Source organism: Perca flavescens, chromosome 16 (genome assembly GCF_004354835.1).
Source record: "Perca flavescens isolate YP-PL-M2 chromosome 16, PFLA_1.0, whole genome shotgun sequence".
NCBI lineage: Eukaryota > Metazoa > Chordata > Actinopteri > Perciformes > Percidae > Perca > Perca flavescens.
Genome location: NC_041346.1, coordinates 3,073,898 through 3,090,876, shown reverse-complemented (window position 1 = coordinate 3,090,876; position 16,979 = coordinate 3,073,898). Strand labels below are relative to the sequence as shown.

At 40.8% G+C, this 16,979-nt stretch overlaps 1 protein-coding gene across 2 annotated transcripts in view; it reads left to right on the top strand.

The window, feature by feature from the left end:
• Window positions 1-16,979, top strand: part of mbd2 (methyl-CpG binding domain protein 2) — a 70,706-nt gene that overhangs the window by 33,386 nt on the left and 20,341 nt on the right. Inside the window, exons 4-6 of one of the 2 annotated variants that reach the window (XM_028602639.1) lie at window positions 3,501-3,591; window positions 3,683-3,860; window positions 15,317-15,444. In XM_028602639.1, the coding sequence (XP_028458440.1) occupies window positions 3,501-3,591; window positions 3,683-3,860; window positions 15,317-15,434 (387 nt within the window). In that variant the 3' untranslated portion in view covers window positions 15,435-15,444. Of the gene's footprint in view, window positions 1-3,500; window positions 3,592-3,682; window positions 3,861-15,316; window positions 15,450-16,979 lie in introns of both variants that reach the window. The other variant, XM_028602640.1, reaches the window with a different exon arrangement.

The window sequence follows — 16,979 nt, the reverse complement described above, 5'->3', positions numbered from 1 at the left end:
ACACGGCATGCACACAGCACACACACACACACGGCACGCATACAAACACACAAACTCGGCACACACACACACACACACTCGTTCTTGTGTCGCCATGGTAATGTCTGAGGGCGAGGTCAGGCTGCCTGTGACACAAGAGACGCTGTAAGAAACCAGGTTGTCATGGTGACTGCGACCACTAGAGGGTGCTAAGGTGTCACGGGAAAAGCAGCATGACACACACACACACACACACACACACTTTAAAGGATTTAAAGATGGTGTAATGACATGCAGACGAGGAGAAAATGGGAGAGGAAGAGGAATGAAAATGTAGAATAAGAGGAGAGAGAAAAATTAGAAGCGAGAAGATGGAAGGAGGAGGAAGTTGGATGTTGTGAAGGAGGAAGAAACAGATGGAGGGGATAATGAAAGAAGCAAAATCCCCAAAAATGAAGTTAACGTGTGAGTAAGCTATAAGTTTTAGTTCTCAGGTTAGATTTCCTGCAAGTATATTGTGTATTGTTGGGATCCTTGTGTGATTTGGGTTGTGTAGGGCAGGATCAGCAATAAAGGTGTTGTGGTTGGGTTCATTACTGCAGAGTTAAAGCCTTCCAGTGGTTGCCATTGGAAATCTCTTAAAGTGCTCATATTATGCTCATTTTCAGGTTCATAACTGTATTTTGAGGTTGTACCAGAATATATTTGCAGGGTTTAATTATCACATTGCTGCAGCTCCTCTTTTCACCCTGTGTGTTGAGCTCTCTGTTTTAGCTACAGAGTGAGGCATCGCACTTCTGCTCCATCTTTGTTGGGAGTTGCACATGTGCAGTAGCTAGGTAAGAAGCTAGCACTGCTAGCAGTTAGCCACCTTGTTCTCAATAGCAAAACACTGCTACAACACTATAGAACTACTTCCATGTCCCTGTTCTGCAGGTATTCCACGCCACGTTGGAAGTGCGCCCTCTTTTAGAAGAAGTCTCCCGGCTAATCCTGCTTTGTACTGACTGTTGGAGAAACAGCTAGCTGATGTGGTATTAGCTAAAGTGGTTAGCACACACCAAATGTTTCGGCTAGTGACGTAGAAAAGCCCTGCAGATTTTGAACAGCTCACCAGGAGACTGAAGGCAGGACACATTCAGAAACCGTATCTCACTCAAAACAGCATGGATGGATTTTTTTCCAAGTTTGTATACGTGTGGAAGCACCAGAGACACAAAATAACACCCCATATCCCAGAATGGATATAATATGGGCACTTTAATGTGAAGCAGCAACAGGAGGTGTTTGGTTGGCATTAACAGTATCTTAACACGGCAGCAGACTCCAGCTCGGGCCAGGAGCCCATCAGAAAACATTGAGTATGTTTACATGCACACTAATAGTCCACTATTATTGCAAATATGACAGTATTCCGAATTTGATACGGGTCATGTAAACAGCATATTCTGTTGGATATTCTGAATAAGGCTTGTTTCCAAATATATCATTTTCAGATAAAAACATATATATTTTTATATATTTTACATTCGGGTATTATTCTGGCTTTAGAAGCATTCTTTGGAAATGTACACAGCCCATCTCAATTAGGGATTTTACTGCAGTTTGTGACGGTTTATGGCCTCTTACCTGCTCTGTGTGTTACCATGGTTGCTGAACCCAAACCAACCAGCCGACAGTTTACAGGGCTGCGGTAGAGACGCATGCCTGGAGCTTTAACAATTCAAAATCTTTACATACTCAAATGTAAAAATATTTATGTATTACTTTTTCAACAAAACTTCATCTTTTGTTATATATCAATGTCATGTGACCCAGATAATGTAATAACACAAATACACAGCCTTTAAATTAAACGCCTTTTTATTATCATAAAACATTTTTTCTAACTAACTGTCTCCCCCCCTTGTCATTTTTTGTTGCTCTGAACGTGTATAGGGTCAAGTGCCAACAACAAACAATTGAAATGATAATCCAAAATATCTAGTCCGAACGGATAATCACTTAATTACAATTTGGCATATCTATACAAAATCAACAATTACCAGTCATACGCCTTAAGACCTCAGCTAATGTTAGCAATTTATTGCAGTGAAACAAAGAAACCGCGGTCAACAGGTTTTTGGATATGCACAAACATCGCAACGTCGACCTTTCCAACAAGGTTGGTTGAAGGAATGAAAGAAGGGACGCTGTGTTCACACGGTCAAAGCAAGTTCTCAACCGATGGAAAACTTTGGGAAAAATCCTATTTTGCACGGCTACATGTAAGCGTGTAGCCTGACAAGCCAGACCCACATCCAGATGTTGGGTCTGGGATCTCACCATTGGCAGGGCTCAATCCAAAGGGCGGCATAAACGGATGTCTTTCAAATTCCGTCTGCACACAATAGGATAGCGCTACAACCAATCAGAGCAACGCTAGTTGATAGATTCAACTTTTGCCGTATCCGTTCGTCAATACTCCGAACACATCTTCCTTTTCTAAGAATGACTTCTTTCTTCTTTTCTCAAAGAAAATCTTAACTCCAAGTCTTCCAGAGTCTTCCAAAGCCGATTAGAAAGGCCACTGTTCGCCAGCAGCAGCCATCTTCTTTGTTTTCAAGTAGCAGGGAATTTACGCAGAACCGTCACAACTCTGCCATCATTATGTTAAGCCCCGCCCACCGACTCTATACACAAAGTGATTGGCCCGGCTAGAGTTTGGCTTTTTCAGCTTGCAAGCCAACGGATAGTTGCTAGACAACCCTGGCTGCAAATTACATTTGCTGCCGCTAGGGTGCGTCTAGATTTCTAGGCTAGTAAGCAGGAATATAACTGGAATATTAATTTCATTAGCCATGTAAACAGCTTAGTCGGGAAACTGTCTTTTTTTTGAATAAGGGAACACTGGAATAATATATGTGTCAATGAGGCTGATATAAAGGAAACTAAACTGAAACGACAAAGATCCTACAGTCTAGAGATGCTCCGACACCAATAGCAGTATCGGAAAAAAACTCAGTGTCTTGGTCATAACAAGTTGACATAAAATTTGTTTGGGATGTCTTTGTAGTGACCACTTGACATTAACCAGGATGACATTAACAGAAGATGTGTTTGTCATGACAACTTTCTTATACTTGACAGTAAACAGGTTAATGTCAAGTTGTCATTACAAAGACATCCCAAACAAATTTAATGTCAACTTGTCATGACAAAGACAACTTCTGTGTCATCTTCATTCTGTTGTCATAATCGAGACAACCCAAACAATGTCAACTTGTTATGACAAAAACCGAAAGACTTAATGACAGAAGTCATAAATGTTCATGACTTGTTTATAACGTTTATGACACGTTCAGTGTCACGTCATAGTTATGACAGTATCATGTCACGATTACGTTGATACCTTCAAGTAAAGTGTTACCAAAAAACTCGGAAAAAAGCTACAAAAACATTGAATATGGGTTAATAAATTCCGCCTAAGACTACAGTCCACAGTAGATATTCAACTGTGTCTGCCGTCTGTCTGCCTGCAGCTGTTTTGGGAGAGGAGGTTGAAAGGTCTGCGGTCATCAGACATCACAGAGGAAGTGCTGCGGACCATGGACCTGCCCAAAGGCCTGCAGAGTAAGTCGCCATCATGAAGATGAACACACACCCCCTGCTCCAGTCCGGACTCTCTGACCTCTGTCCTCTCTCTCTCTCTCTCTCCCTGCAGGTGTCGGTCCAGACTCCAGCGAAGACACTCTTCTGTCGGCCATCGCCAGTGCTCTGCACATGAGCTCTGCTCCGATAACGGGACAGACGTCCGTGGCTGCCGAGAAGAACCCGGCCATCTGGCTGAACACGTCCCAGCCTCTCTGCAAGGCCTTTGCCGTCACTGACGAACACATCCGGTGAGACACACGGTCTTCATGTTTTCATTTTTTGTCCCATACTAGTCATTATTTTGTTCGGTTACAAGCAGTGATGCCATGTAACACGTTACTAGTAACGCGTTACTCTAATCAGAGCACTTTTTTCAGTAACGAGTAATCTAACGCGTTATTTTTTCCAAACCAGTAATCTGATTAAAGTTACTTATCCAAGTCACTGTGTGTTACTATTTGTCATTTTCCTTAGTAAAAATATATATTTTTTTGCTTTCTTCTTGTGTCTCGGGGAGTGAAGTCACGTATGCGACAAGTCACGTTTTCAGCATGTAGACAGTTCACGCGTACCACGCAGCGACACAAACGTAAACAACAATGGAGGGAGGAAAGAGATGCGCGCTTTCTAGCTGGAAATACAATCACTATTTTGAGTTTGTGTCAGCTAAAGACGGCAATTTTAAGGTCCGTAAACTCTGTGCTGGTGGCGACAAAGTGCTATCTAGCTACAAAAACACTACGTCAAATCTGAAGAACCATTGGGATTCACAGCACTGCAGTCAAACTTACAGAGCAAGTCCCAGCAGGTGGAGCGAAGCAGAGAGGAGGAGGTCCCCCCACCCACCCAAACAACAAAAGCTGGACTTCGGTGCAAAACCAGTAAGTGGGGGAGAGTTGAAGAAGTTGGTCGGGCAGTAGGCCTATGTTGTAGGGGAAATGCTGCCCTTAAACACGGTTGACTCGCTCTCTTTCGTGCCATAATAAACCAGATCCTACTACTGGCAATGCCGAGCTGGCTCACAGTAAACCGGTTGTCATTTTTATGTTGAGGCTGTGGGGGTGTTGTCAGCAGCTGCTGCATGTAACTAATAAAGTAACTTGTAATCTAACTTCGTTACTTTTAAAATCAAGTAATCTGTAAAGTAGCTAAACTACTTTTAAAATCAACTAATCTGTAAAGTAACTACGTTACTTTTTCAAAGTAACTGTGGCAACACTGGTTACAAGGTAACCTTGGTTCTCTGAGTGAAGAGACTATCTCTCCAGGGCAAGGCCGCTCGGATGCCATTCCAATAAATGTAAAACGGTAAACCCGTGCACACCTGGGCCTTTTATGCCCAAGCATGGGCCAAGTAGTGGTGTGTCTTAAAGGTGCCCTGCCACACGTATTTCATTACTTTGTGGTAATGTCTGACGTTCTACCATGGACTCTTTAACATTTCTTGTGGAAAAAATGCCTTGGTTACCTTGTTTCAAGCCATTCTAGCGTGGTATAGAAAGCCTGCAGGAAGACTCATTAATAGTCAACGAGCTAAGCTGCTTGACTCTGATTGGTTAACAGCTAGCCAATGAGAGCCTGGCTATCAGCATCCTTTACCCAGCGCAACTGGGCGAGCTCATGAATAGTAATGTGCTCAGGCAATATGATGTCAGGCTGACTAGCTTTTGTAATTGGCCTGATTTCTCCGCTTATTTCTTTTCAGTGGCTAGAGCTGAAAGAGGAGGTAGCAGTTCATTTTCACTTTCACAACATAACACAAACACATATGGACCTAACATATTTCAAAAAATGCAAGTAAAAACGGTTTTGTGTGGTAGGGCACCTTTAAAGAGATATTCACGTCAACTGCCCTAGTGGGTCAGTTACCCGTACATATGGATATGTAACTCTGTGGGGAGATAGTCTCGATTAGAGCTGTCAATCTTCCTCTATAATAACATTTGAATTCCATTTGATATTTTTTTAAATATTCAAATAATATTTGAATATTTAATGCTCAATTGCAGCCTGTTAAATTATATGTGCTACACTATTCCGGCTTATCCATTGCCAATGCCACTACAAGCATGTGGTTGTTGTTACACATTCTGTCCACTAGAGGGACTTCCAACATTAGCCTGGCCTTGAGGGGTCCTGCACGCAACTTTGTTTACACTCTTTTTCAACAGATCAACACAGAACTCTATAATGAAACATTATCTAACAAGTGTGGCTAGTGAAGCGACTCTGTTGTAAAGGCTAACGGTGCTCGGTTAGCACGATGTCATCATGTTAGAAAGCACAACCGAAACGATTTGTCATAAACTAGGTAAGTAACAAACAATGCTAATGGCATTGATAACTAAGCCAAACAGTGCTGTCACTACTATTTTAGTGATTTATAAACAACCTGTTTCTTGCAGATTGTCATGTTACTGAGAATACAGCTGTTAGAAGGTAATACATGAAGTCAAACTTCATGTATTACTTTGACAGCTGTAGGGCAGCTAACATTAACTTTAGCTGTCTCCATGAAGCTCCCAGCTAAGCTAACGTTACTATACATCGCGACGCAGTTAGAAAACAACAACGAGCTAACTATTGTTAACATAAGCACTTTGGCTCGGTGGATGTCGATTTTAAACTCTGTACGTAACGTTAGATCAGTAATGTGTTTCTCACTCCCTCTAAGTTATTGTTCATAAGACGTGACATGAGTGACACATGCGGGTAGGCCAAGGTGAGAAGAGGGAGATTAGCAAACGTTAGCCAACATATTCATAAAAAAAGTCACATTTGAATAGTAATTTCAGCATTAGAATAGTATTGATTTACATTTGTACAACTATTTGTTGTAACTTCAACACTCAATTCACTAGAGCTGGTATAATATGCTTTGGTCCTGATTTGATTCTTTCACCACACATGGGTGCCAATTTGATTTGTATTGCGATTTTAATTTATTGCGATTCGATAGTATTGAGTATTGCGATTTTCTTTTCCTTCTTTCCCAAAAACAAAAGTTGAATAATACACTTTTAGAGACAATATATCATGAGACATTTCTAAAAAATGAATTGTTTTCTAAGAATAATGCACATCACATGTCAGTCAGTCAGTCTGACATTTATTTCATTTGTGACATGGGATTTCTGCATTTTCTGCTTTCGCTCTGTTTTGCTGGAAAGAGATATGATGTATTCGGCGTCAGCAGTACTGTATAAACAGAAACAAATATTTAGTTGAATCAATGGAACAAAATAATATTGATTCTAGGGAAAAGAATCAATTTCAAAAATTGTCCCAAAACAAATCCCGATACATAGGATTTTCAATTTATTCCCCACCCCTACAATTCAGCAGGAGGTGATGTGTACATTGTTGCTGCGATCAACATTTTTAACCGAAAAGAAGACGAGGAGATAGTGTTTCTGTTTCGGCTTCTGCGAGGTCTAAAAGAGACAGCTCATGGAGGTAATTCAAATACTTTAAAACCAGTGTCCAATTGCCTCAACTTGAGTTTGAATTTGTACTCTTTCCTGGAGTCATAACTCAGTCAAATCTGAACATACACATTACACATATCATCATCTGAACAGGATATCATAGATGCAGCATGACTCCAAGGTTGGGTCGCAGGGCAGCAGCTCCAGCAGGGGACCCGCATTCCCAGGACAGGGTGGAGATATAATCCCCTCCACCTAGTCCTGGGTCTTCCCCGAGGCCTGGAACACCCTAGGGTGGTGCCCAGGGGGCTCGACTGGCTTTCGATGCAAAGGAGCAGTGGCTCAACTGCGAGTTCCTCACGGATGACCGGATCAGCATGACTTTCCGATGATAACTTTGAAGCTTGATAATCCATAAATCTGCTTAGCATTACTAGAAAAGAAGACACTACTCCCGAACTTGCCTGAGAATCATCAGGGTTTTAATTTTTCTCTTTAGCGTCTCAGTAATAGTTATCTGCATCGATGGGTACATTGCAATCTGGAGCTACTAATAGCTAATTTGGCATTCTTGTAACAGTGCCAATTTGATTATAAGCTAGCTAATGTGGTTCCAGCTGCTGCCCCTTGGCACTCTTTGGATATAGAAAGATAGAAGATAGATAGAGAAGGTAGAAACTACTGGTTAATTTTTTTTTCCTCTATACGTCTTTCTTTCTTTGTACATGAAAGAATGTATCTGGTTTTTTTTTAAGGGTTATTTATTTATATGTTTCCTACTCGACATTCTTACGGTCAACTTTGATCCTTTGCAATGTGTGTTGTGATTTGGGGAAATGGAAGTATTCATGTTGATACATTCCATGATGTTGCATCAGATGTCTTTGGCGCTGCTACGTTCTTAAACTTTTAACCTGTTAAAGTGAGACTATGTAACTTTTGAAAGATTTATTGACCAAGTATTTTTCAATTCAATTAAGAACACAGGGAGTTTGTTGCCCAGGCTGTACTTGGTCTGGTATGGCCATTAGCTTATGGTGGCTAATGTTAGGGTTAATGTTAGCAAACTTTAGGTGGATATTGCTTTGTAATAGTACGTGTCCACTGCCAGCGTCATTTCCACGCGTCCCATTCATTTCTATGGGAGCAGCCGTGCAATGCATTCTGATTGCGTTGCGGGGACTTTGGAGAGGCGGGGCTTCGGGTCGCACACTCCTTATTTGCATAAAGTCGAATCCAGGCTACTTTATGCAAATGACGAGCGGGCAGCTTGGAGCGCAGCCTCTCAAAAGCTCACGGAACATCTTTTAAACTAACCGTCGTCAAACTGAAATGAAGACAGATTCAGCAGTCTGTTTCTCGCTTACAATGTTTTCAGAAACACATTTTCGGTAAACCATTTTAGTAAAATGAGACATCGTATTCCAAACGAGCCGCCCATATGGTCTGTTTTGAAATCCGGGAGCAGACTGTCTCACATGACGGGTACTGTACATCCAGTTAGGCCTGTAACAATTATTACATAATTGTCTAATCGCAATATTTTTTTAAAAATTAATTAATGGCGACAATGGCGAGGAAAAACTCCCTCTGGGGAAGAAACCTCGGACAGACCCATACTCTTGGTAAGCGGTGTCTGACTTTACATTGGCTGAAAGCGTAAAGTAAAGTTCCCATGAACTAAAAATAAATGTTTATGGTTTTTTTTCATGACATACAGTATATATTGCACTGATCATCACCTATATGCCAGTATCAGGCACAAATAATTTTCGACTTTGTCATTTCCTGGAAAACAATTAAAAAAATGTTGATGACTCATCCCGCAGTCAAGGACGTATACTAACTACTAACAAGCCTGCATCTCTCCTTCACCAGCAGCACTGCCAGATTCGCATCATGTATGAAGATGTATGGATCACCCCAAATACGACTCATCATTAGGCTGGGGCATTGTTTTGATTCCAATCCCAATTCTTTCTTTCGACTCCGGTTGTTATCGATTCTCGAGTTTGATTCTTTGAGGGGTGTAGCGACTTTTTTGAAACTTCCGTAAGCGCCTGAGCGGCTGAGTCAGGGAACAATCAACATCTGTATGATGCGCCATTTGAATAATCCAGTTCCACTTCGGGATATGGGTTTATTGTCAATTTAAAAACAAGAAAAACGACAAAAATCCAGTAGCAGTGAGATACAGTGAAATTGCAGTGAAACTGGCAGTCAACAGAAAATGCAAAAACCCAAACTCACACCCTCTCTAGCTTCTGCCATGCAGGTGCACAGGTACATAAAGAGACAATGATTATTGTCAGACCAACCCACTTCCTACATTATGTAAGATGATAGGTGAAAGCTATAAATAAACAAATAATATATACATGGCCCCTAGAGTTATTGCTCATAGTTGAGGTAGGCAGTCACTGGATGATCCCTGACCGGGATTCAAACCCCATTCTCCCTCACAAACTGGATTTTGCCACGCCCTGACAGAGATACGACTTCTAGTCTCCCAAATGAAAGTCAGTGGGCTATCCTGCTGCCTCTAGTAGAAACCCAAGCTTTGAAAGAAAAGACTGCCCACTTTGGGGCAAGTGGAGAATTTTTGTATTATTTTTTTTTTTACTTAGTATCATTATTTTTCAATAGCCTGGTCCTACCAGACTCTTGTACATTTGTACAGAGTGTCTTGCCACTCTCTATTGACAAGACTTAACTTCCTTGAAGGCGGGTACTCTGTTGAAGTTTAAAACTATTGGATCTGCCCAGAGCCACTCTGGATTTGCCATAACCAATCGCTAACATTTGGGCGTGACGTCGGCTTAGCATCGCTAGCGTTCGCCTTAGCCAACTCCTTCACCACTAACGAAGAGAGCTGGAAAATCTAACTTTTCTAGAACACCTTGGGGAGGAGGGCCACAACATCATGGCCACCGACAAAACTCAGCAAAGATTGTTCTTGCTCAGGCTTTAACAATTTTGGAGCGTCAAAAGGATCCAGCACCAAAGCGTTTTTTTTTCTACAGCCGCACTGCATGTTTTGAGAGAGTTACTGTGATACGCTATGTAATGATGTGATCCAAATTAAAATTCATATTAATTAATGTATGTACAGGTGCATTACAGCCCAAAACTGTTGTGCACGTCCATCTTTCTGTCTCTCTGCTGTCTCACTGACTGAGGTCGGTGTGTTCATTGTTAATGAGCGCAGCGCCACAGTGGAGCACACCACGGAGATCCGCTATACAAACTGGCTTCTATTCATATGTATTTTTGTACGGTGAAACACGAGAGTACAGGATGTTAATGATCGTGTGAATCACGCTCATAATTCCGTCGGCCGACACCATTGTAAAATGTCACGGCAGCTGAGAGTGTGACTTTACAAAGCCCAATGATAATGATGGTGGCGTTTATAAATAAGTTGAAATAATGAGCGATTAATGCGGGTGGAGGATGGAGAACCAGATAAGATTAAGATAATAATTGTGATGACGTTCAAAAAAATAAGTCGAAATAATGAGCGATTTATGCGGTTGGGGGATGAAGAGCAAGCACTATAACTACATATTTATAATGTTTTGCCCTGTCCATCTGTGATGATTGCCAAGTCTGCTGCCCCCACTGATAGGGATATCTGTAACATACAAAACATTTGCCTAAATAGCGACCTTTTCTAAATGACTGCTGGTTCTGTGGTGCCGGCGCTTCAAATCTGATGCCTGCGGTGCGCCATAGAAGCATCAATTGAGGCACGTCAAATGAGGCGCGTCAATTATTGCTTTCAGTGCGTTTGGGCCTTTAGGGTGTCCACCTAAAGGAATACTCTCCATCATTGTTCAGTTAAAAAGTGATGAAGTGTGTGTGCTGAGCAATGTTGTGTGCACAAACTGTTTAATAGCAGAGAAACATGTCAGACATTTAAAACGCCATTTTTTATTTTAATTTTTCCACCCTCTGGTAAAACCTTGAAGTGGGTAAATCGAGCGTCTCCCTCTCCAGCCTCAGACTGATTAGATGAGTGCAAAAGACTGATGCATGCTGGGTAGTGGGAGTAGTAAGCTACAGAGAGATTGGAGAATGAGAGGATGATGAGAGAGGAGACAGACGATGAGAGATGGGGAGTAATGAAGCATGGAAGAGGGGGAGGATGAAGAAAAGCAGCCCCCCTAAGCAGGGAAATCAACAACCAAACATGTGATTCAAAAACAACATCCAGGTAGACAGGTAACGCTCGCTAAATCAGTCATCAGCTAAAACTGATCACCATCTGCAGATACATCCATTTCACCTGTTAAACACACTTGTGTAACACTTGCTGTTAAAGGACAAGCGCATTAGCTACAGATCACATTTACCTCCACCATCCAATCAGCTTCTAGATTGATTCTCTTTTTCCCCGGCAGCCATTGATTTCACTCAGTGTGGCCTGATGGGAGGAAACACGAGGGTTAACCCTCCTGTTGTCCTCGGGTCAAATTTGACCCGTTTTGAAAATTTCTATATCAGAAATTTGGGTTTCTTTCAACCAAATTGTCAAAATAATAACGTGGGTGGTTCTGTACAACTCTCTTCACAAGTAAAATAAATGATCAGTTCACTATTTTCATTGTACTTGAGTGTTTCATTCAATTTTATTGCATTTGAAGAAAAACAAAAAACATGGTAAAGGAATGTTGAAAATATTGAGAAAAATTTCAAAAAATGTTTTTTTTTTTTTTTTTTTTTTTTTTTTTTTTTTTTAGCAAAAAAGCTCTAAAAATGATACATACACTACCTGCTCAGCACCAAACAGCAGACAGATAACATTAGTGGCTAGCTGGTGAACATAGTGGAGCATTTAGCAGCTACAGAGCCAGCTATTTCCCACAGGAGTTGGTGGAGACCAAAAACAGAGGTAAAAGAAAAGGAAATATTGGACACAAATATGACTCCAAATGAATGGTAATATTTCTTTGTAACTGCTGGATGTAAATAAGCAACTGTTTGCTTACAAGTTCACCGTATTAACTTAAAAGGTGATGATATGGCTTGTGTTTGCAGGTTTAGGAATTTCAAATGTATTTTCAATCATTTTAAACTGTCAATGTTGCTTTTCGTTTCTTTTTCTTTTTTAATTCACAATCTAACACACAAAAAAACTAAACATACAAGACATACTCCAAAATACAACCACACCAAACAATAAAGACAAAAAAAAGAAATAATAATAATCCTACGCTACCACAGTCTGTGGGTTATCCATTATTCAATGTGAATTCATCATTTTATAGTCTTTATATAATTCAGCACTAAGGACCATGTGGATAAGAAATCTTGCAGTCTTGAATGCCGTTTACTTGTAATTTGTTCAATGGGCAACAAGTCTATTATCTGCTCCAGCCATTGATCCAATGTGGGTCCTGACTGGGAAATCTATGTAGTAAGTATACATTTTTTGGCAAAATTGGAAAACATTGTAAACACACATTTTCCACATCATAATTCAACAAATATAACATAGGGCATAACTCAAAAGTACAGTTACACATATCTTGAATTGCTTTATGAATCTTCTCCCAAAAGGAATAAACAGCTTTTCCAAAACCAGAATAAATGCATGAATGTTCCTGATTCAGTTCCACATTTCCTACACATAGGAGAATTTATATGATCAAGCATATTAAGCTTCACTGGAGTTATATAGTATTTATACAGAAATTTATAATTAGTTTCCTTAACTTTAATGTTTATAGTTAAAGGTGAGGTTAATTCCATACACAGTTAGCCATTCTTTTTCACTAAACTTCTTGTTAAGCTCTAATTCCCAATTTGTTCTCAATGAAGAAAAAGTTATGTTGCTTTTCTCACTATGGCTCTTCAGCATCTGAGGTTTCAGATTTTAACAAAGATAAATAAATGCTTACATTTCATAAAAGAAGAAGGATACGATGAAGAAGATCAGTCCTCAGATCAGAGTCCCTGTAAACCACGGACCTGACAGGAGGTGGCACTGTGGGGACACACACCAACTCTGTCTGTCTGTGTGTGTGTGTGTGTGTGTGTGTGTGTGTGTGTGTGTGTGTGTGTGTGTGTGTGTGTGTGTGTGTGTGTGTGTGTGTGTGTGTGTGTGTGTGTCCAGTAGCAAAGAACAGCTGGCCAAAGCCATTACAGCAGAATCACTGGAATACATTACTACATCCTTCCTCTCCTCTCCAGTCCTTCCTTTTCTTTTCTCTCCTACTTTACTCTGTCTTTCTCCCTCCCTTTGCCTCCCCTTTTCATCTCCAGTGATTTTTCCTTCCTTCCCTTTTTACTCTTTCGCATTTTCTTAACTCCTTTTATATTCTGTTCTTCTCTCCCATTATTTCCTTGCTTTCCTTCTCCCCCTCTGTCCATCCTCCCTTCAGTCATTTCTTTTCTCCTTAGCTTCTATTCTTTCCTTTCCTCCCTCCTTATGTTTTTCTTTCATTCACTCATTTCTTGCCTCCTTCAATATTTCCATCCACCTCTTCCCCACCCCCTCTGCCATTGCTCCATCCTTCCAAAAATGCAATATTGTCTCTCTCCTTCCTTTGTTTTTCCGTCTCAATCTTTTTCGCTTTCCATTACATCCCCATCCTCCTCTTCCTACCGGTGTCTTCTTTTTCTGTTATATCCTCCCTCCCTCCAGCCTTCCTCCCCCCTCTCCTCCTCCTCCTCCTCCTCCTTTTCTTATCTCTCCCCTCCATTAATTTCCAATTCTCTCCCTCTTCTCTCCTCTCCCTCTCTCCGGTTAAATGTGCTTGTCATCCTAAATCGCTCTCATTCCTCTCCTCTCCCTCCTCTCTCTTCCTCTGCTACTTTAAACTTACACATCTCTCCCTCTCTCTCTTTTTTTGCCCTCATCTCTCATTTCATTCAATTTATTAGCGTTTTCCTTTCGATTTTTTGTTTTGTCTTGTAGTATCCCTACAATCTTTCTATTTTAGTTTTTGATGACACTTTTTACTGCATTAATTTTTCATGTATTTATCCTTTACATGCTTTCCTTTTTATGTTATTATACAGAGGCAAATGTTGTTTTGTATGACCGCGTCTCGTTGTATATCTGGCTGTTTATTTATTAAGGCATCGGACATCTTCTCTGTGTCTGTCTAAAAACCTGCTTACATTCTTAACAACTCAAAATGTGTACATCCGCTTTCTTTTTTCCTTTTTTTTTGTTTTGGGTCAAACAGAGGGTGAGCCCTTAGGCCGGTGGTCAGTCCAACCGACAGTTTATTCCAAAGCAAAATACACTTATGTTATTTTAAACAGGGTTTCTGCGGAGTCTTAAAAACTCTTAAAAAGGATCTCCCTGTTGCACTGAGGCGGGAACATCTCTGTCGTCTCCCCCATTAAAGAGGTGCTCAACAATTTGAAGCTTCAGAAGCTTAGATTTTCACTTAAAGGCTCTATCTTGACACTCCTAGAGACATGGAAACCCTTTCCTAGAACTCGTTGATTCCCTCAGCTTATCTCCTTACTTGGAGGAGGACTGAGTTCCTTCTAGACTGCTTCACTCGACGTCAGCTGCCCCCCTTCCTTTATTTTAATTTGTTCATGTATTTTATTTTTATCTTTTGGATGTCCTATGTCCTCACTGGTGTGCATGTGTCTGTGTCGTCTGGTTTGGACCTGATCTGGGTTGCTTTGCGGGTGGGTAAGGGACATTCCTAAGGGGAATTGACATACTGTCCTATTTATGCTTCGTTCACCATGGCCTCCGCTGTATGTCATTTATTGGGAAATTCAAATTAAAAGAGTCGGAAAAATCTTGTCTTAATTTTCCCAAGTCCGTGCAACGCTACTTCTAATGCTCTCTTTTTTATTCTGTGGTGTTGTAGTTCTTTCTTTCTCTATTCCAAATATAATTTCGCTGTATTATGACTACAAATGAGACCAACATGCAACTTGCATTGCAGCCAGTCAGCTTTCGTGTCATTGAGTCTCTTTCAGATTGTACCACAGACATAAAACAGATTCTATTCTTCAACTTTGGGGAAGTGCTTGACAGTGAAAATTTAAAAAAGCATAATAGGGGCTCTTTAAATGACACCATTCCCTTTCCTCTAGCACCACCCTCAGAATAAACTTTACATACAATAAAGAAAGGAGTCATTGTTGGGGTTTATGTTATTTTCTTCTGGAGTTTAAGGGTTGTAGTTTGTGTTATTTAAGTTTTCTGTTCAATCGTGTTGCGTTCAGGAAGATCGGATGTTTGAGTTGCATGAATAGGACCCATAATAAGACCTCCTCTCCCACCTCTGTGTGTGCAGGGAGCAGGAGCTGAAAGTGTACCAGGCCAGGAGAAGTCTGGAGGAGGCGCTGATGGCTGACGGTTTGGCGCGGGCCGCCGAAAACACCAGAGAGCTGTTACAGGGGAAGACGGTTTGAAGACAGACAGGTGAGGTAGATGAACTGTGTTTTCATAAAGTCATGTCTAAAATAAGCAGCAGAAAGAAAAACAATCTGAAAAATCTCATTATGTGTTTAGGTTCATAGATCAAACCTCCGCACAGGGCCGGGCGAAATGGAGAAAATCAAATATCACAATGCTTTTGACTGAACACGTTGATGCCGATATTGCAGCGATATCATAGGGTTGACTATCGGTGCTTTCACAAAGATTTACACAATGAGATTTTAGATAATCATCAGTACCATGCATATAAAAACTAAGTGGGTAAAGGCAAATAATAGAAGGGCTGGAACAATCCGGTAAGTTCAGAAAATCCCATTGTAGCCTTTAAAACCAGGAAAAGACAACACTACTATACGTCTGCCCATTGCACACAGCGCGTAAACTACTTAAACAGCAATTTTGTAGATATTTGTTTTGTTGTTTTGTCATTTATTGTTTATTCTTATTAATGTTTAATATGTTTGTTTGTATGTATGCACCAATCACCAAGGCAAATTCCACGTAGGGTTACTACTGTGGCAATAAACTCCTTTCTGATTCTGATTTACAATATCCAAAATCTAAGACAAGATCTAGCCTCATATATCGATATAATATCGATATATTGCCCAGCCCTACCTCAGAAGCTTGGGGGGGTGGGGTTAATGCAGCTTATTCTTCTTCAACTGGCATCTTCACAGGGCATACAGGGGTTCCTAAAGATTTTTGACATTTCCGTGTTGAGCAAGTTTAACTCCTTTAGAAGAAAAGTAAAAAAAAAAAATAATGATCATATTACAGTGTCTCAGAGTGAAAGAAATGTAAAAGATCCCTTCTCAAATGTGCAGATGAGGTGCATATATGTTTAGAGAGATGACAGCTAACATAAGCCAGTTGTCATAGTGACACAACCTGCTTTCAGGTGAGATGCGGTGCACATCATTATCACAGTAACTAACAACACACCACTCACGTTTCCTTAACCACCACACACAGCAGCTTCTGGCTCAGACAGATTGAGTCCCTGGATATTTGAAACATAGGGGGGTTGGTTTTTTATGTGTGCAGCGCTGTAGTGCATAAGTACTGTATGTGGACGTAGTTACTGGTACTCTACAGCGTATAAACTCACTTTAGGATGTTATGTTTTTACCCTCAGGTTAGCTGCATGTTCAGTGACATTTCCACTGCTGACCAACTACAACAAGTACTAATCCAAACTACTGAATTACTTTACTATAAAACTACAGAACTACTAATTAGAGCCCGACCGATATATCGACGGGTTATAATGCTCGCCTAGCTGCTGCATGGCACGCCCTCATACTCTGCTCTGACTGGCTAGTAGTCCTTACCTAGGTAATGCACCTGTGCGACTCCCAACAAAGATGGAACAGAAGTGCGATGCCTCACTCTGTAGCTAAAACAGAGAGCTCAACACACAGGGTGAAAAGAGGAGCTGCAGCAATGTGCAGTACAACAAAAAGATGGTGTTTTTTGAAAATAAAACCACGTAAACCTATTCTGGTACAACCTCT